Source organism: Ciconia boyciana, chromosome 7, assembly GCF_034638445.1.
Source record: "Ciconia boyciana chromosome 7, ASM3463844v1, whole genome shotgun sequence".
In the NCBI taxonomy this organism is placed as follows: Eukaryota; Metazoa; Chordata; class Aves; order Ciconiiformes; family Ciconiidae; genus Ciconia; species Ciconia boyciana.
Genome location: NC_132940.1, coordinates 40715944 through 40735174, shown reverse-complemented (window position 1 = coordinate 40735174; position 19231 = coordinate 40715944). Strand labels below are relative to the sequence as shown.

Here is a 19231-nt window from a genome sequence, read left to right as displayed (position 1 = left end):
GTGCATACCTGCAGCTGAACTCTGGTTTTGCTCTGCTGCCTTCTTGTAGAGATTCACATTAATTCTTGCTCACTTGATTTGTAGGGAACAGAGAAATTCACCCACTACTTAAATGGTAAAATCTTTTCTATTCAAGGCAGTAGATGAAACTTTTGATCTCCCATCCTTTATCAGTACTGGAAGAATTTTTACCAGATGTGCCTTTGACTGTCTGAAGGGAGATGTTGGGTAACTCTTGTGTAGTTCTGGGCTGTGGGTTTAAGCAGTCATCTAATGTTTTCTGGGGTTTAGTGACATGGAAGTTCCCACATGGCTCATACAAGGAAACCTCTTTATTAAAATGACCACCATTTTACACTTCTGCACGGCTGTTCATTTCGCATGTTGATACAAGAGCTCAAAATAGCCTTTTTTCTCAAAGGCTCCTTCAGTTTCCCAGCCCATCAGTTATGAAGCTAAAATCAAACTGTTTTCTAGAAAAAAACGCAAAAAAATGTTTAGGGAGAGGGAAAATAAATGTTTTATAGTTTGTTGCAGTTAAATCGCACCCTGTATGAAAGCAGTGAACAGCCTCCAGTGTTCCATCGCTAACATCTGAGCTTGGTTGGTCCGATCATTAAGCTGTTGGAAACCGCCTTGACGGCGGGGCGGGGCGGGGCGGGGCGGGGCGGGGCGGGGCGGTGTAAGGGCTGCGGCCCCGCCCTCCCGCGCGGTGCCCCCTGGCGGCGGCTCCAGCCTGAAGCCTCGCGAGAGCCGCCCGCTCCGGGGGCGCACGGGGTAAGGGGGCGGCCGTTCCTAGCGCATGCGCAGAGGTGGCTGCCGGCCGTTCAGCGGAGAGGCGCCATTTTGGGCCTGTGCGAGGCGGGCGGCGTCGGCGGCGTCTGGAGGCGGTGAACCCTAGCGGCGGACGCTGCGGTGGGGGCTTCGCCCCGCCGCCAGCCCTCGGGGCGTCGGCGGGGAGGCGGGGCCGGCGGCCCGCCATGGAGAGCGAGTACTACGGCGGGGACCAGTCAGGTAGCGGCGCGGGACCGTCCCCCGCGGGAGGGACGCCCGGGGCGCTGGGCCCTGCGAGGGAGGGTGCTGGGCGCGGCGGGAATCGCCTTGCCCTGTCCGCCCGGCGGCTGCTTCCGGGGTCCTTCGCGCTCACCGTGGTGTCGCGTAGCTCCACGGAGGGTGCGCGGGGCCGGGCCGGCCTGCGCCGCCTCTCCCCCGGCGGTAGTCAGCAGCCGGCTCCGCAGGGGTCTGGGATGACATCGGCGGGGTTGGGCAGGGTCCGCTGGCGTGATCACAGCACAGCGGCCGCCTTATTATTAGTTCGGTGTTTTGGTTAGTTTATCAGTCACTGCTTGCGTGCATGTTATAAGTAGTTTTGTGGTCTCTTTGGGGGGTATCTGTGGTGGGTTTGTTCCAGACCTTCCTAGTAGATACTCTCCGTTTCTCTGTATTAGTGCACTGTTAGAACGAGAGTCTGACTGTAGCACTGCCTGGCTCCCTGTTCGTCATCACTGTCAGTGCTCTTTTAAACTTTGGGAGATGTCACTGAGTTTTACTTTTCTTTTCTTAACTTCGGAGTAGATGATGGTGGAGCTACTCCAGTGCAAGACGAACGAGATTCAGGATCTGATGTTGAAGATGAAGGAAACGAGCAGCATTCTGGATCTGAGAATGGAAGTGTAGGGCACCATTCAGAGGTACTACTGGAACTTTATCTAGATAAAGATTACTCTTCTATAAGTTGATTTTTTTTTGTTGTTTAAAGAGGCTTTTTCTCCTAACTGAGACTTATGTGTTTATTCAGTTCTTCTTAAGGGTTCTGTCTGGCAAAACTTTGCTTCCAGAATAATCTCTTGACCAATATGTAGGATAGGGTCTTTTATTTTTCTTAATTGCTATAATAGCATTCACTGTTTTGTACTAGAAAAAGTTTAATATTGTTGTGCTCAATTACAAGAAGATAAACTTTTTGGATTTGAAATTATAAGCAATAGATTATGAGGAATTTGGAATTTTACCTCAAATTCTGCACAGTAATGTAAAACCACACATTACGGAGGCATAGGTTTCCTTACCAAAGAATACATGCTCTCCCATCTTCCATCTTTCCTCTCAGATGTGAGTGTTGACTCTCAAAGTCTGTTTTGTGCTATGTTTTTCACCTTGTCATTCATAAAGGAGCAGGTCTCCATGTGGACCAGGAGCAGGTTAAGGTTCCTAAATGGGATCTGTTCTTCCTCTGAAGAGGTTCTTGCTTCGAGAAGCCTACACCATGAAAAGGGTGGTAATGCTTTGATCCAGCGTTGTATTTGGGGGAGAGCCACTTAACTTGTGGATTGACTGTTTTGGTTGAAAAGAGATTCTGATAAAAGTGAAGGTTCCCTTTAGGTTTCTAGGACAGTTTTGGAGTTAATCTTAATTTTGAGGAATTTTTTGTGACTTGAAATACATCAGGTCTTACTAGGAAGGAATGATTTTGGCCTGTGAACTCATGTCTTCTGCCAGCAAAGTTATGTTATGGAGAACTTTTTGATACTCATAAAAATTGTAATCAAAGCCATTTCATTCTGTTCTGCATATTTTGTTGCATTTTATGTAAAGATCAGGATTGATTCTGAGTTTTCAGTGGTTATACATTTTAAAAATGGCTTAAAATGTATGATGTCATATACTGTAGCAGGCTGAATGTGTCAAAAGGCTCAACTCTGCTGTGGTATAACTTGCAATCTTGCAATTCTTTTTTTTTTTCTCCACACCTTTATTGAAGTCATACTTCCCTCAGAGTTAGAAAGTAGATGAAAATGTTATATTTGTATAAAATGAAAGTTCTTCCTATGTTGTTGAATTTGAGTGTAAAGCAGATTTGGAATTTCTTTTTTTGAAAAGGTGTTGATATTTACAATGGAAGAAATTGATTTGGTGCGAGGCAGCGTCTCTTATTGTGACAATCAGGATTTCAGTGTTGGAGAAAATATGTTTTTCAGCATGGGAGAAATAACTGTCTTTCAAAGGGATTTAGTAATTCTGTTTTAATGAAAAGAAAAAAAGGTGATGAGTGCATGGAGACTCATGTTGCTGCTACAATAATATTAAACTTTTTCTGCTGTGTATGAAAACTTGGTCATTTGTTCCTACTCTTCTGTACTCCTGTGGGATTTTAATTTTACTTACTGTGGCAAAGTAGTTGGAAATGTGACCGAAAGAACAGGTAGTTGACTATTACTTATATCTTCAGCATGTCTTTTTCAGATTTAAATAACCAGAAAGTACTAGGACCTATTAGCATTAACTGATCCTCTTCATGTGCCTGCATTATTTTAAGGGCTTTGTTCTGTGATGGCTGTTGAATATTCCTCTGTAGATAAAATACTTCAGAAAGTCCATTAAAAAAAAAAGAAAAACCGAACTAAACCACCTTTCTGTCCAATAGTAAATGTGAAACTTCAAGCCTTAGTGCTTTATTTGATTCAGTTCGAATCATAAACATTTGAGTATTTTGTTTTGTTATGAAGTCTGACATTCTTAGTTTTCCCTACATCAAATTCAAAATGCAACTCCTGAAAATGCAATAATGTGGAGCAGCTGTCTCTGAAAGGAGTAGCTTTCAGTGATTTGTCATATTTACCTTAAATATTTTCTCATCCTCTTATTTCCTTCATCTTTAGGAATATGTGGGAGGAATGACACTCAAAGGTAGTAAAACCTTTGAGACAGCCTAATCAGTTAAGTCTATTTAATTGCTATTTCGTCTCTAATCTAGAACTCAGATGTAAAGAACTGAAGTTTTAAACTTTCAAACTTTTTTTTCAGGTTCTTAACTTTAAAGAAAAGGGGAATCCTGAGGAATTACTTTTGTAGGTCTCAGGTATGTGGGTTTTTCTTTTCCACAATTCTTTTCTGGCTTTCCTTCCCCCAGTCCCACTTTATCTATAAATGTTCTCCTTGATGTCCTTACCAATTCTGCTTTAGACAAATAGAATTAGATAACACATAGTTTTAGTACAGTAATGAATATGAAATCATGTTTACAGTGTTTGTACAAGTCAGGCTTATACGGAAATCTTTAATGACTTAGATTCTTACACTTTCACCAAGTCGCTGCTGTCTTCATTAATTAAGTTATGGTTTGACTGTGACTGTTAACAAACATATACAAATATCTTACATTTCTGAAAAAAGAGGGACTTGCTGATCTGCCTATGATGGTTATGTATGCCTTAGTTTAACAATTGTCATTCATGAGATTGTAGTGGATGGGTCAATTTTGTTGAACTTACTAAATTATCAAAGTAGTACCTCTTAAAAGTGGCTGCATGTTCATCCAATAAACTACTTGCTAACTGAAATTTTTATGTAGAAGAGTAACACTGTAAATTTGATTTTTGATATATTCTTTATTTTATACTGTACTAAAGCCTCATGTTATAGAATTCTTTCAGTTAAAAAAAATTAAGGACATCTCAATTAAAATGTTTATAGATAAAGAGGAGGAAGAAAAGAAAGCAAAGGAATTAGAGAAAAATGCAGTAGCAATTACCTGAGACCTACTTGTTTTTGAGGATGTCTGATCTTTTATTTTAATTCAAGTATTTGGAAAAGGAAAAATAGAAAACTCCAAAATTACATACTTGATTTCTTTGAAAACATCTTTTTAGAGACGAACTAGTAAAAAAAAAAAGGGGGGGGGGATGGAGGGGAGACTGTCCTACAGAGTTTAGTCATCTTACTATAAAGTTGCATGAGCTTTTTATGTTGAGTATATTCCAAACCATTCAGAGATTCATTGATTGTATTCAGGAGACCTTTGCACTGATGGCTGTGGACAGGGCCTGTCTGTTCTGCGTAGGCTCTGAGCGAGTCAGCTCTGCCTCAGCTCTGCTTTAGGAGATGCTCAGTTCTGTTAATGAGCTGAGTCTGAAGTAGTGTGTGTCATCTCTCTGCTGGGCTTACTGACTTGACTAATATAACTGTGTGCTTTTTGGCTTAGCTCTGGTTGAGCTTTCCAGACTCAGGACTGGTGCCTGCCTGCCCAGTCTCTGTAGGGGCACCTGTATTATCTAAGTGGTTCTTCTGTAGGTGATTATATCACAGTAGAGTTCAGCTGCTGTAACCACTGTGATTCTGTGGTGCAGAGCACTGTATAATCACAGTGTGAGCTAATTGGGATGCATGTCTGCTTTCTCTCCCCAAACATCTTTGTTCTCAAGAGTGATTGTCAGTTTGCAGTAACAGATTAGAGATTCAATATATTGTAAAGTGCTTCAGTAATAATGCTGTATAATTGTAATGACTTTTTACCAAGTATTTTGCATAGGAAGTTCTTTGTAATTTAGTAATATATTCTGAATAGGTGGATATATAACCTGCAGCCATGCTTCTGACCTTAGAAACATTTAAGAATCATTATGGATTCCAGTTGTTTTTTGGTTTTGTTTACTTGTTTGCCAAAGGCTTTCTAGACTGGCAGTCTGGGAGGTGATGAGCCTAATAGTTTAAACAGGAGTATTTGTATTGTTTTCCTTGGTTTTGTTTAGCAAAATCCTTTATTACTGCTGACATAATTATCAGTACCTATTCAGCGTTAGCCATCTGAAATCAGGAGATGACAGACAAACCCACCAAAAATTAAATGATAGGAAAATAAGGATTAAATAATTTCTATTACTATAAACATCAATTGCAGTGTAGACCTCTGCATTTCAGTACTTCTCAATGAGCTTACCTGTAACACTGCTGTAAAATGTGTGTTTCCTGTTTGGTTGCAGCTGGAATTTTCTTTAATCTTAAATAATACAGTCAGAGAAAATACATCACATACACATTGTTAGTTTATGTGGGAGATACTGGGCAGGAGAGGGCAATCGAATTCATTTTTTGGTAAGAAAAAAAAGAAGTAAATAAAATCCCCTAACAAGCTGAGAGCAGTTGAACGTGTGTATGAGCTTCCTCAGCTGTGCATCCTCAATTCTGTAACTTTTGATGTTCATATTTAATTCTTTAAAATTCCAAGTTCAGGTTTTAAGAGAACTATGTTTTCTTTCTGTAGGGAGAAATAAGAAATACTGAATAATACCACCATCATGATTCAAAAGACTAGCATCACTGTAGAGACAGGGACAAGCAGTAGAGAGAAGACTACTCACTCAGATTATTACAGCAGCTGTTTTGTAGCTAGTGTTAAGTAACATGGAAATAGTGAAGTTGTATTTGAAGTGCATTTTTTAAAATTATAGTCTTTATTTTTTTCCATTGTGCAGTAACTTTCTGTTAGTAATTCTGCAGTAATTTAGAAGTTATTATTTTATCGAGTGCTAGCCAAGGGAATAAATGTGTAAGGTCCAAAATCTTAAAAAGCAAAGTTATTTACCACTTAGTATAATTCTGGAGGGAGTAGTTCCTAAAATCAATTAAAATTAATTTTATTTAAAATTCCTTCTTAATCATACATTTTAAAGATTAATAGTATTGTTTGTTATAGGTGTAGGATAGATACACCTGCATTATTTTGTATGGCTCTGAATGTGGGAGTAGAATGACTATAGAAAATAAGAATAGATAGAAGGTCTGTCTTTCCAAGGAAATTAAAGTGCTGACAAAAAAGATTTGGAAGCTCCAGGACATATAGGTCTTAAAAGTATCTCCTAGGGCAATAAATACTCAGTTTGCAAATATGCTAGTGGAAGGAGTCTGTAGCTGAGACAAAATCATCCCTGTGGAAAGCCTGGCTGAAGACTGGAGTTCAGATGTAGAAAAGAAGTTCCTTTTACACTATTGTTCTTTTCAGTTGAAAACAGGATTATTGTGACAGTGACTGTGAGCTGTATACTGAGTTAATGAAATGCGTGTTCAAGAGTCTAATTTTTGTTTTCTCAGGTAAATTCAATTGAGTTTTTTTTGCAAGGAGAAATTAGATGTTGTAGGAAAGATAAAACAAGATGTTGTCAGTAATGATGTTGACAGGTGGCTTGTGACACGTTTTTCCAAAAATGAAGTGTGTGGCTCAGTATTTTTTTGCCTTGTAGAAAAAGACATAAAGGATTGTGTTTCAATTGTAAAGTTTTAAGAAGATCGGTGTATTTGTGCATAGGTTCCCTCAGGTGTCTCTACAGGCATGGGAGCTATCAGCTTAAGGGAGAGAAACATTGAATCTGTTCTTACATTCTTACACATTGAAACACAAAACTTATTAACAATAATACTCTGAAAGGTCTGACTAAAACTTTATTCCTGTGTTTGGTAGGCTTTTGGTCTTAACGTATTCTTTAAGTTTCCTTGGCGAAGAAGGAAAGGGCACAAGCTCTCTTGAGCTTCGCTTGGAAAGTAATGCATGTGCAGTTTCAGTAAAGTGTATTTCATACAAAAAACATCTCTTTGAGATTTTAAGAAAAATAAAATGACAAGTGCAAGATACTGTTTCTTGCCTTTTTACTGGGGATTTGGAGTAAACTGCTTTGAAGGCCTGACTTTCTAAAACAAAAGCACTAAGCATTTACCCTCAAGGAACTGGACCCTTCTTAGACATGTTTGAGGGTTTTTTAAATTCTGTTACCATTTCCAAAATGTGATTGAGCTGCAGGGTGGACAGACTTCCATTAATGTCTTAATATTTTCCTTGATCTGAAATATTTGATAGTCCTTTGATGCAAATTGTCTAATAGTTATTTCTGTATAGAAGGTATTTCAGTTTGCAGTACCTTGGGTAATCAAATTGGAGGAAGGACAAGCAAAAATTAAGAACACTGTTTACTTTTTAAGGTGGGGGGTTTTTTTTGCTTAGTTGCCTGAGATTATTTTTGTCTTTCAGAATGAACACAGTGATGGAGATGATGATGTGCAAATGGGAGAGCCTCATATGACAGACTCTGAAAATGAAGATATCCCAAGGCAAAAAGACAGTGACTCAGATAATGAGGAGCCTCCAAATCACAATGTAAGTGATTCAGACAATGAAGCAGCTCATGGAGGGAAAGACAGTGATTCTGATACTGAGGACCGTCCAAATCAGCATTTAAGTGACTCTGAAAATGAAGATGCCTTAAATCATCGAGCAAGTGACTCTGAAAATGGAGAACCTCACAGGGATCACAGTAGTGATTTTGAAAATGAGGAATCACACAAGCAGCCGGTCAGCGACTCGGAGAGCGAGGAGCTCCACAAGCAGCCAGCCAGCGACTCGGAGAGCGAGGAGCTCCACAAGCAGCCAGCCAGCGACTCGGAGAGTGAGGAACTCCACAAACAGCCGGCTAGCGACTCGGAGAGCGAGGATGTTTCCAGACACAAACAAGAAATAGAATCTGAGGATAGTGATGGGGAGGACAGGAAGGAGGAGGTGCAGAATGATTCTCATCATTCAGATAATGAACATGTAAGGGAAGGATTTCAGGGCTCTGACAGTGAAGAGGAAGCTCCTAAGAGACGAAAAATATCGGACAGTGATGAAGAAGAGAAAGAGGAGGAGAAAACGGTGAAGAGGAAAACAGCTATCCTTTCTGACAGTGAGGATGACAATGAGAAAACACGTAAGGAACTATAGTGTCACAAAAATGTGACATGACAAGCAGTAGTGTTAGAGTTAAATCATTGTTTTTATGTGAAGAAAGCATCTGAGATAAATATGAAACCATAAAGGAAATTTGTCTTTAGAACACAACTGCATTTTTAGAGGCTATTGTTCTAACTGCATTTCTGTGTGAATGTATATCTAGTACTTTTGCATAATAAGTAGAAGTAAAAGAGAAGACTGCAGTGATCTTGCTTTATACTGGCATCTGTTGTCATGTTGATTATTTCTGTTAGTAATTTCTCTACTTTGTTATTTCTCTAGTCATTTTTTCCTCTGTTTCATATACTGGGGGTGAGAGTCAGTTTTGAAATTACAAGGCTTTATGGATAGAGGTGGTGTATGGAAACTTCAGTTACTGATTTAATAAAACAGATTTTAGAATGGATATGTTTTTTAAGAAATGGCAGTGATTTTGTGTAGGAAGGCTAGTCAACTTCCCTCTTGTCCAAATCGAATTTGAGAGAATAGTTTTTTGAGAGTATGAGTTGTCACCTCTGTTACTAGGACATGTAGTAATGCTCCTTTCTGTTGGCAGCTGCAAAAAAAGTACGAATTCTTTCTGATGTCGAAGAATCAGATAGTGATGCTGCTTCAGAGACATCTGACAAAAGGAAGAAAAATATTGTATCAGATAGTGAGGAAGAAGAAGAAGAAGAAAGAAAAGAGAATGCTGGGAAGAAAAAAGAAGAGAAAGATCTGTTTGGCAGTGACAGCGAATCTGGAAATGAACAAGAGTAAGTGCTTCTGGGAATAGGAATTCCTTCAGGGTTGCAGATAGTGAGACTGATCGTGAATGGAGAATGGATGAATCCCATCCAGAGAATGATTGTCCACCTCATTGGTGGTATGAAGAGGAAGGTCAGTAGTACGTGGCAGAATGAAAGGTGGATTTCCATACAGTCATTAGAAATTTTGCAGAAAATGCACTTCTCACTGTTGTAGTCTAAATAGATAAATGTTACTGTTCCTTTCACAGGAACCTGATTGCAGATATATTTGGAGAATCTGGTGATGAGGAAGAAGAGGAATTTACAGTAAGTGTTATTGTGGATGTCTCTTGTTCACTTGCTAGATCTAATCTTCATGGGAAGGTACTCCAGAGTGACTATTTGGGTTTGAACTCCTGTTTGAGGATATGCTGTATCAGGAGGGAAGCTTTGTATCTGCTGGATTCACTGCGGTAGTCTTTGGGTTAAATAACATTTACAACTCTTCTGTTGGGAGAGTTACTGGTGTGAAAGTCATAGGTGGAATTAGGAAGCCTTTGTTCCTCTTTCTTCTAGATCCTCTGCAGACTTATCTGAAGCTTTTTGAGTATGTGTCAGGTGCCTTAGTAGATGCTCAGTCTTAATCCATACACTGATTTGCACTGTCTTTACCCATCAGGGTTTTAACCAGGAAGATCTGGAGGAAGAGAAAGGTGATGCAGACATGAAGGAGACAGCAGATGAATCGGACTCTGATGATAACATCAAAAGGGGGAAGCAGTAAGTCATTGTATTACATACTCGTTTGTTAATAGCAAATGCAAGATTTTAGTGAAAGGGCTCCTCCAAAGACTGGCTAGACTTCTTAGTTTGGAAAGGCATGGGGCTATGTTTCCACAGAAAGTGTGTTCTCCTAAATGATGACAGAAGGTCCTCTCTCAGCTTGTACAGTTTATTCACTCGGCAGGCCATAGCCAATTACCTATGCTGCTGCTTCAGAGAACAGTATTTCATGGTTCGCATCAAAACCTGAGTGAAATTAATATCTAATCAAACGAGCATTTAACTCTACTTTTAGCAGTTCAGCATTGGAGTCACAGGTGTGTTTCTCTGCTGGTGTAAGGGATAAAGTACGGCAAGACCTGCCATCAGCATGTTTCCTGTTTCCTTTCTGTCTGCTCCAGTAGTGTCAGAGCAGTGTGGTGCAGGTACAGGAAAGCTAAATCTTTGTCAGCTTCAGTGGCAGCTTTAGCACATTTTGAACCCTGGATGTTACATGTATGCATGTCATTGGCTATTTCAGCAAGGTCTTGCAGACTTCTGAGGGCATCTCAGAGCCATTGAAGCCCTTTACTGCTTTCCCAGTTTGTATACTGAGGATAACTAATTATCTTACAGGGACGTTGAGACATAATACTTGTAGATTTATTGGCGAATTTTTGAAAGGTTATGCTACAGAAATACAAAATTATTTCCTACAAAGACAGTAAGATCAACCCTCTTCTGACCATCAGCAAACTCTCTTCTTGCATTTCAGTATGGACTTCATGTCAGATTTCGACATGATGCTGCAACGAAAGAAGAGTATGAGTGGCAAGCGTAGACGAAACCGTGATGGTGGAACTTTTATTAGTGATGCAGATGATGTGGTCAGTGCTATGATTGTGAAGATGAATGAAGCTGCTGAGGTGAGATTTCTGGGCTCCAAAGACACCTTAAAATCCAGTTCCATTCTATGGGAAAATCTTGCAATCAGTAAAATACAGAAATCTGGCTGGTACTCAGGAGGAGTAACCTGTACGCTACGGAAAGCTTCCAATATCTAAATAACTGTTTAAATATTATTTTGCTACTCTGAATTAAAACACTTCTTCCGTTGAAATTTGAAGAAAATATTTATTCATTTTAAAGATTAAAATTAGTTAACTTGCTATACTTTGATCAGCTGAGATCAGCTGCCCTATAAAAAGGCATGTGTATGTGTTCTATAAACTACATGAATAAGTATATGAAATACTGAGAAAGGGACTATGTTTTAATTTCACTATACAATTACTAGCATATGTAGTACTTCGGTGTTTGTTCCTGAGAAGAACCCTTTTCTAAACTGTTTGAATTACAATACTGTAGTAAATGATGGTAGAGCAACAGAATTATGGGAAGTTCTGCCTTGGCAGACTGCCTTTTTCAAGGAGTCATGTTTAGTATGTTACTGTGCAAGGTTTATTGGGGTCTGGCCTTTTATCAGGTATCTTCTGTTGTGGTTGTAGTTTTGTTGGAACAGCAATCAAATTAACGAACAGCACTGCGAAACTCATTAAAACCAATTGGGGGGGAATATACAGAACTTTAGAAAGAGGGATCTTACAAATAACAGGAACAACAAAAGCATATTCCTGAGAACAAGATAAGAAGGATAATGTGTTTGGGGAGGAAGGGGAGAGTGAGATAGCCATCTGGGAGACAACTGAGACTTTCTTGGTTGGTCTTGGACAAGATGATAGTCAAATGTTTCAAATGAAGCCATAATGCTGGAGAGAAGGAAGAGCTGAGCTCCAGTATTGTGGTGTCTTTAGTTCTCTAGCTTGTGCCTGTCAAACCATTCTCGGGCATGAAGAGGGGAAGAAGGGCATTAGAAGAATCTCCTCCCTTGCAATAAAAAAAACATTGTGCAGAAAGAGCCTTCAGTGGATTAAGATCAGTGAAAAGGAATTACCACAGCAAGACATAAATCTGTTGATTGTAATGGGTCTTTTTGATATGAGAGCCCAAGTACTGAACAGATAGTGACATTATCTGTTGGATAATGTCTTGGGTCTTGGATGATAGTCACTTTGAAACTCAGACTTTGTTTTAGCACGTGATGCACATTTGTGTGCTCTTAAGTTACTTGCACCATGCTTCATCCTAAACCTCTAGGTAATCCAGTTCCATTCTTAGCTGAAGTGAATATACGTTTTCTCGCTTCCCATTGTTGTGGTTAGCTATTTTTCTGTTGTTCAGGTGAGATTTTACTAATGAAGTTTCTAGGTTATCTGTGCATAGCTAGCATGGAGAACTCTGCATGCCTCCAGTTTATTGCAATCAACCTAAATCATGAAGTAGGAAAAAAAAAATGTAATTTTAGGGGGAATCTTCTAATGTGATGCTTTTAACGAAAATGTTGACTAAGGTGGGGACCCTTTTTTAAGAGAAGTCATCATATAATGTGTTTTGGGGCTATAGGAAGATGGAGCAGGATACAAGGTTAGTGTAATCCTGCCCAAAGTTGCACTTCTGGTTTAATAGACTAATCTTTTTCCTGTAAATGTTGTAAAGGATGAGAGTTGCTGATTTCTTCTTTTGATTAACTTGCACTAATTCTTCAATTCCCTACAGGAGGATCGACAGCTGAATACACAAAAGAAACCAGCACTAAAGAAATTAACTTTGCTACCAACTGTAGTTATGCATCTTAAAAAGTGAGTTGTCATTCTCCCAGTTAATTATCATATTGGGGAATATGGGGAATTTGGTAGATTTCATGGAGTGACATTACAGTTGTACTGAGTATGCAGTGAAACTCTTTCTTCCAGCTAAATGCTGGAGCTAGGTGGCCTCAAAAATCTAAAATTCTACGTAATTTTACCTGTTAATTTAACATGAAACAAGCTCAAATGCACTATTGTGCTGAAGGAACATCACATCTTAAGATTTTGATGTATTTGTGGCTTTGACTTTTTGACTGTGACTTCTCTTTACTTTAAACTTTCTAGGCAGGACCTCAAAGAAACTTTCATCGATAGTGGTGTTATGTCTGCCATCAAAGAGTGGCTTTCTCCTCTTCCAGACCGAAGTCTGCCAGCACTGAAGATACGAGAGGAGCTTCTGAAGATCCTGCAAGAGGTTTGAAACTGACTTTTAACCGTATTTGATTTGTGGCTTCTTCATGGTTTTACAATCATGTGCTTTAGGGAAATGTTTGGTGATAAATGTACTGCAGCTGCTACCAATGGACTGTGCAGTGAAATACACAAGGAAGCAAACTGCAAAACAGATGTGTTTGTTTAAAAGTTGCATCATTTTAATGAGTCTTATATTGTAGACGTGCTGTCTAGCTGAACAAAATTTGGCTAGGGAACTTCAAGCACCTAATTGTTGTTACGAAAATTTTGCCCATGTTCACAACAAAGCAAATAGCTCTGCTAGCAGCAGGCCAGAAGACATTTTTGAGAGTCTCAGGTGAACTACAAGACATGAAGTTCTCAACCCTGTCTCAGGGAGTTACATGCTACAGCATTTCTAGATTCTTGATAAATCTAAACGGCTTAGTCACTTATCTTCCCTCGTTCTCAGTGGCTCATACATTGTGATTGGTCACTTTAATTTGTCTTTGCTGTGTTCATAAAATAAGCATGGCATAGTCTTGATAGTGAAGTAGAAGTGAAATTTTTCTTGCAGCACCGCTAGCTGGCTTTATTTGACTGAAGCTCTAGAAGTATTTCTCCTTGCTAAGAGTTTGCAAGAGTTCTGCCTGAATTCAGATTATTTGGCCCTGCCTGCCTGTTTCAGGTTTTTGCAAAGTTTAGTGAAGAGTCATTTGCTATGTATCCCTGAGTTTTTCTCTCTCGTGGTCCCTTCTCTTTTCCGGCCTACTAAAGTGTGCAGTGCACTAGAAAGCCTGTCATACTCAGTGTAGACTTTTAGCATTTGTAGCTAAGCTGATTACTTGAATGCTTTTGCCACGTAAGTTTTTATCTTTATAAAATGAATGCTTTGAAAGCAGTAATATAAGCAAAAGAGTATTTGGAGTAAATAGTTTTGGAAAGTTATTTAATTTTGTGTATAAACCCCAAGAATGTTAAGGCAAATTTCTAGGTTTTTAAGTATCTAGTGATACTTTAACCAATTCCTAGTGGGACAATGAAAATGCTGGGTTTTTTCAAGCTTATTGTGAAGGTGGGTTTTGGTCTTTTTGCAAAGTTCAGTGACACTGTTAATGTTCAGACATAATTTCTTGCTGTTTTCTGATTTTTCCTTTACCCTGCAGCTACCCAGTGTGAGCCAAGAGACCCTGAAGCACAGTGGCATTGGACGAGCTGTGATGTACCTCTACAAACACCCCAAAGAGTCGAGACCTAACAAGGATATGGCAGGGAAGCTAATCAGTATGTAAACCTCCCTTTGCCTTGCATCGTGAGATTTCACTGATAATTTAATTTCTGCATCAGTCTTTGTTGCATGTTTTTTGCTATTGTCTGTAGTAGAATTAATTCTGCAATGTAGGAATCTCACTAATCTGTTTCATTGCTTGCTTTGTAGAGCTCTTAACAAACGCTGTTGCATTAACTTCTGCATGCACCTTTTCCTGTTTCTTTCATTCTTGTTCTAAACCAGAGGATGGCATTTATTTTGCCTAGATTCTCTTGGCTAGTTGTCCAGACCTCGTGTATGTGCTACAAAGGCAGGAAGGTGCTGCCGGAAGACTGTTTATTCCGTGGACTTCAGAGAGATCTTGGATGACTGAAAGTTTACTTCTTCAACAGCTGTAGCCCATGTGTAGTGCATTGCATCCTGAATGACTGCAAACTGATTATAAACTTATGTTCTTTAGGAACTACTTTGCATATTTCTAAAATAGCATTCACTGTGGCGTGCAGGAGTTCCTGACACTAAGTATTCTAAGAGCTCAGATTCTGAAAGAGCAGGTAACAGCAAGAGGCTTTATGGATGAAAACTCTTTCTTACCATCCACAAGGCTGGATTTCCCTTGTGGACAGTAAGAAATATTAAGGGCTCAAAAATAATTTGTTTGGTTGAAAGGAAGCATAAATACTTGCCATGAACTTTGAAAGCTGTATTTGGTCACCAGAGTGGTTTGGAGATAAACTTCAGAGGCCTCGTGTTTGTTAACCGGTTTGGTTTTTTTTTAATAGATGAATGGTCTCGACCCATCTTTGGCCTTACCTCAAACTACAAAGGCATGACAAGAGAAGAGAGGGAACAGAGAGATTTGGAACAGATGCCTCAGCGAAGGAGATTGAGCAGGTAGGAGTAGCAGGCAGAAACATTAAATCCTTCTTTCTTTCTAAGACTCCATCAAGAAAAACAAAGTGGTGTGTAAATATAAAGGGAAATAAAAGGATAGTAAGTTATGACCCCTCTCTTTTCTTTTACCACACTTGACTGTCTTTTAAAATTACTGTCTTTCTCTGTGTATAGATGCCTATAATATTTTATTTTTCTTACAGCTCTGGTGGTCAGACTCCCCGCAGGGACCTGGAGAAAGTGTTAACTGGAGAGGAAAAGTAGGTTGGATTTTTAAAAAAAATTTTGATTAGAAAAAAGTATTTCAGTGGTACTAACAATATGCAATTTGTTTTGAGGTTTTAGAGGCAATGGTTATGCAGTATGTTTCAGAGGTAGAACACGCTATATTGCTTGTACTTCTTTCTGTATAAGATTTACCTCTAACAGTGACATCTTTTTTTCTGCAGGGCTCTTAGACCTGGAGACCCCGGGTTCTGTGCCCGTGCGAGGGTGCCAATGCCCTCCAACAAGGACTATGTGGTGAGGCCAAAGTGGAATGTGGAGATGGAGTCTTCCAGGGTAAGCGCAGTGGTGTTGGGATAGCTTAGTCTCTCCTAGTGACCATGTACCTAAGCTGTCTCTGATTAAGCCTGGGAATCTGTCACCTTATTGCCGTGGTTACTGTATAATACAGTAGTTCTTTTAAGTGCCTCTTCTAATTTGAGTAGACAGTTCTGCTATCAAGTGGGCTGGTTTAAGCTCATCAAATACTTTCACTTGGGTATCATTGCTTCTCTAACCAAAAAGATGTTTTCATGTTAACTGGTCTAGAGTTTCTCTCTAGGGTGAGAATCTGATTACAGGCCTCTTATTTTAGAGCATTTTGAACTAAAGCTGCAATTCAATAAGTGTGTCACTGATATTTTTATACCTTTCCCAGTTTTTGCATCATGTTCTTCTGATAATACTCCAGTTTGGGAAAACTTCGAGGTTTTGGTAAACATTAACAGTTTCAGTAGAGGCCTTTGCCTTGCTTTATTTGGTTCATCCATCTACCTTGTACAGTTTTAATTAAAGTGGAGTACATGGTTGAACACAAGTAAATGGAAGAAGTAATAATTACTGTGCTTTCTGCTGTTATCTCTCCTTCTGTGCATTAATTGAGATATTGTTTCTAGCCCGGGACTATTAAGAGAGGTATTAGTCGCTTGGAAAAACACAAGAGACGGTTTGCTGAACAGAAACGACTCAGCAAAGTGCATCGGGCCATCAAGTTCAGCATTGAAGGCAACAGGATGCCCCTGTAGCCATGACACTCTGCCTTCCCCAAGTTTGAGAGGTATTCCTCAAGGGAGGTGTGAACAGTGCATGTGCTTCAGCTGTTGGCAGTTTGCACATACAGGAAAGGAGTGTGTACACCCTAACTTAAACTTGGAAAACTCTCCTCGTACTCTCTCATTTCTGTACTGTCACCTAAAAGGTAACTTGTACAGGAAAAAATAGGCTGTAGCACATACCGTTTGCTATGATACCTGCCTTGACAGCTTCAGGGTACCCAGATGACAGGTGTTAAATGGAAATACCTGTACTCGAAAATAGCTTTGCACCACCACCTGTGGTTTTGAATCCTGTTCGGACATAATTAGGTTCTCCAGGTTTACCTGAACTGACACACAGGAATTCTTAGCCCTTAGTATAGGACCTTATGTCACTATACCAACATCTGTACCTGACGTTTTAGTGGTCCAAAGTAAGGTATTTTTTCACACCTACACTTTCAAGGAAGTTGAGTGATGTGAGACTTTAGGGGTGGTTGATAGGAGGCAGAGAATGAGGCCGCTGCAGATGAGGGGGAGAAGAATCCCCTGCTGTGAGTGTGGGGTGGAGGGAGATCAATCAATGACATGCATCGATGTGGGAATTGTTTTGACAACTTGTAGTCTGCATTTCAGTTCTGTGAGCAGGGTTGACACAAACTTAGTGACAGGAAGAGGCTAGCACAAATGGTAGGTAACTGTTGAGTTTAAGCTTCATATTTATTTGTTTAAAAAATTTTTTTTAAAATCACTGTGAAATTCCAGATATAACTTCAATGAATAGTGAACAGTTTTATGAATAAAGTTTATTTAAAATCAGTGTGTCAGGAGTGCCTTCCTCAGTGATGGGAACAAGAGGTTCAGTTTCTAATAGATGTTTTTTGTCAGATATTAAGTAGCATGTTCTGGATGTCTCTGTTTCTCCCAAACTTAAAAGGTGTGAAGTTTCCATCATTTACTGTTTCTGTTGTCTGGTTAGGGGAAATTGCTTTCTAGGAAGTAATGGCTATGGATTGGAAGGTCTTTGCTCTTTGTCTTCAGTGGTGTTTCTTTACAGAATCACTGTATTTAATCTGTGCAAAATAACTGCTGCATCATCTCAGTTTTTCACTTGCAGTTAAAATACAGAGATGAAATGCAGTAACTCATCTAATAACTTGTATGTTCAGCTTAGGCATTTCTTTTGCTTCCCCCTACATCCCCTTTTTCCCAATAATCTCTTGCTTTATAAGTACTAATCAGTGACCTTTAAAATAAATTGTGGTTTGGAGTTGATATGTCCATTCAATCCACCTAAATTACTGTGTATCTGAAAATCTTCCCCTACAGGAAGCCTGTATGTATGACACCGTAGTGCAGTATATTTCTGACACTAAACTCCAGCCAATATAGATACAAAACTATCCCAAACTGTATATTCAGCCAGCATGTGAACAACTAACACAGTTATTAATCCCTGTAATGTGAAAGCTTTACTGTGTGATGTTTGAGTGTGACTACCTCTATATATGCAATGCATATATTGGGGGAACCATTTTATTGACTTTGGGGAGAGAATGTGTGTATGTGTGTACACACACACCCACCCCCCCCAGTTGGAACCAGTGGCTTCATCAGCTCCCTCTTGCAGGTGTAACCTTGCATGCATTGCTTTTCTTGAACCTCTGGGACGTCTGCTTTTTTTCAGTGGTAATTACTAGTTTTATTTTTTAAGTTCCAGGGGACCTCTAAGAAAGGGGTGAGTCGACTGGACAAACAGATGCGGAAATTCACAGATATCAGGAAAAAAAGCAGATCGGCCCATGCAGTGAAAATCAGCATTGAGGGCAATAAGATGCCATTGTGACCCTTCACAGAATACCCCATGATCTCTGCTGTAAGACAATACACCCATAGACTCTTTGCAGACCTTTAAATTTTTTAACAACTTGTTTGGGTTTTAGTGAATCTTTAAATTGTTGGTTCAGGTTCTGGTATAAGATGTTGTCCGAGGACTGTGAATACGGGGACTTCTTTCTCCTGATTGTATTTAAACTTGCTCTACTGTGTCCTTTGTACAGATCACGTATTTGTTGTATTGCAACACTTTAGACAATAAAACATCTTCTGTTTTTTGGGGGGGCCGTCTGTTGATTGCTCAAGTGAATGTATGTGTGGACCACCTGGTATGTGGAAAAGCTGCTAATTGTTCATTTTCTGCTTACCATTGTCCATTTCCTCTTTATTCAGTGCTTTATTAATCAGTTGTTCTGTTTTTGGAGACAATTGGTTTTGATTAGAAATATTGACCATCTTCCACTCAAAGGATTTCATTTTTCATGAAAGCATTTTTCAAGAGAAGACCAGCAGACCAACCGCTAAAAATTCCAGTGGCTTCCAGCTAAAATGCTTGATGTAAGAGACAGTAGTATTTCACTACTGTTGATCCTCCTGTGCGAATGGCAAAGCCTTCAACTGTGACTGCTATTGGAGAAAAAAGGGCTGCGGATGAAGGGCTTTTTTGTGATGCGTGATAGAATAGATTATTTTTAAAGTAAGCCAGACTTTGGAATCAAGGCTAGTGAGACTGCTCAAGATGACTGAATGTCAGACTGCTGGACACTTCTCTTCTGGGTGTTTTCATGCAGCACTTAGATTGGCTG

At 39.5% G+C, this 19231-nt stretch overlaps 1 protein-coding gene across 6 annotated transcripts; it reads left to right on the top strand.

Moving 5' to 3' along the window:
- Positions 1 to 802: 802 nt before the first annotated feature.
- On the top strand, positions 803 to 18707 carry IWS1 (interacts with SUPT6H, CTD assembly factor 1). 6 transcript variants are annotated; one of them, XM_072869014.1, is made up of 15 exons: positions 803 to 1014; positions 1576 to 1691; positions 7799 to 8513; positions 9093 to 9291; positions 9534 to 9591; positions 9944 to 10044; positions 10802 to 10952; positions 12643 to 12725; positions 13020 to 13149; positions 14294 to 14411; positions 15180 to 15291; positions 15495 to 15551; positions 15741 to 15852; positions 16452 to 16612; positions 18304 to 18441. In XM_072869014.1, exons 1-14 carry the CDS (start codon positions 981 to 983, stop codon positions 16578 to 16580), a joined length of 2115 nt encoding a protein of 704 aa, XP_072725115.1. In that variant the 5' UTR covers positions 803 to 980; the 3' UTR covers positions 16581 to 16612; positions 18304 to 18441. The 6 variants fall into 6 exon arrangements, with proteins under 6 accessions (XP_072725115.1, XP_072725116.1, XP_072725114.1 ...); XM_072869015.1 differs by lacking the exon at positions 16452 to 16612 and having other exon boundaries at positions 18310 to 18707; XM_072869013.1 differs by lacking the exon at positions 16452 to 16612 and having other exon boundaries at positions 804 to 1014; positions 18304 to 18707.
- Positions 18708 to 19231: the final 524 nt, after the last annotated feature.

What these genes read in the sequence shown, in the direction of transcription:
- IWS1 (XM_072869013.1), top strand. Translation starts at nt 981, where the DNA reads ATGGAGAGCGAGTACTACGGCGGGGACCAGTCAG. An exon ending in CTACGGCGGGGACCAGTCAG is followed by an intron (nt 1,015 to 1,575) that starts GTAGCGGCGCGG and finishes ACTTCGGAGTAG; the next exon opens with ATGATGGTGGAGCTACTCCA. An exon ending in AGATGAATGAAGCTGCTGAG is followed by an intron (nt 10,953 to 12,642) that starts GTGAGATTTCTG and finishes AATTCCCTACAG; the next exon opens with GAGGATCGACAGCTGAATAC.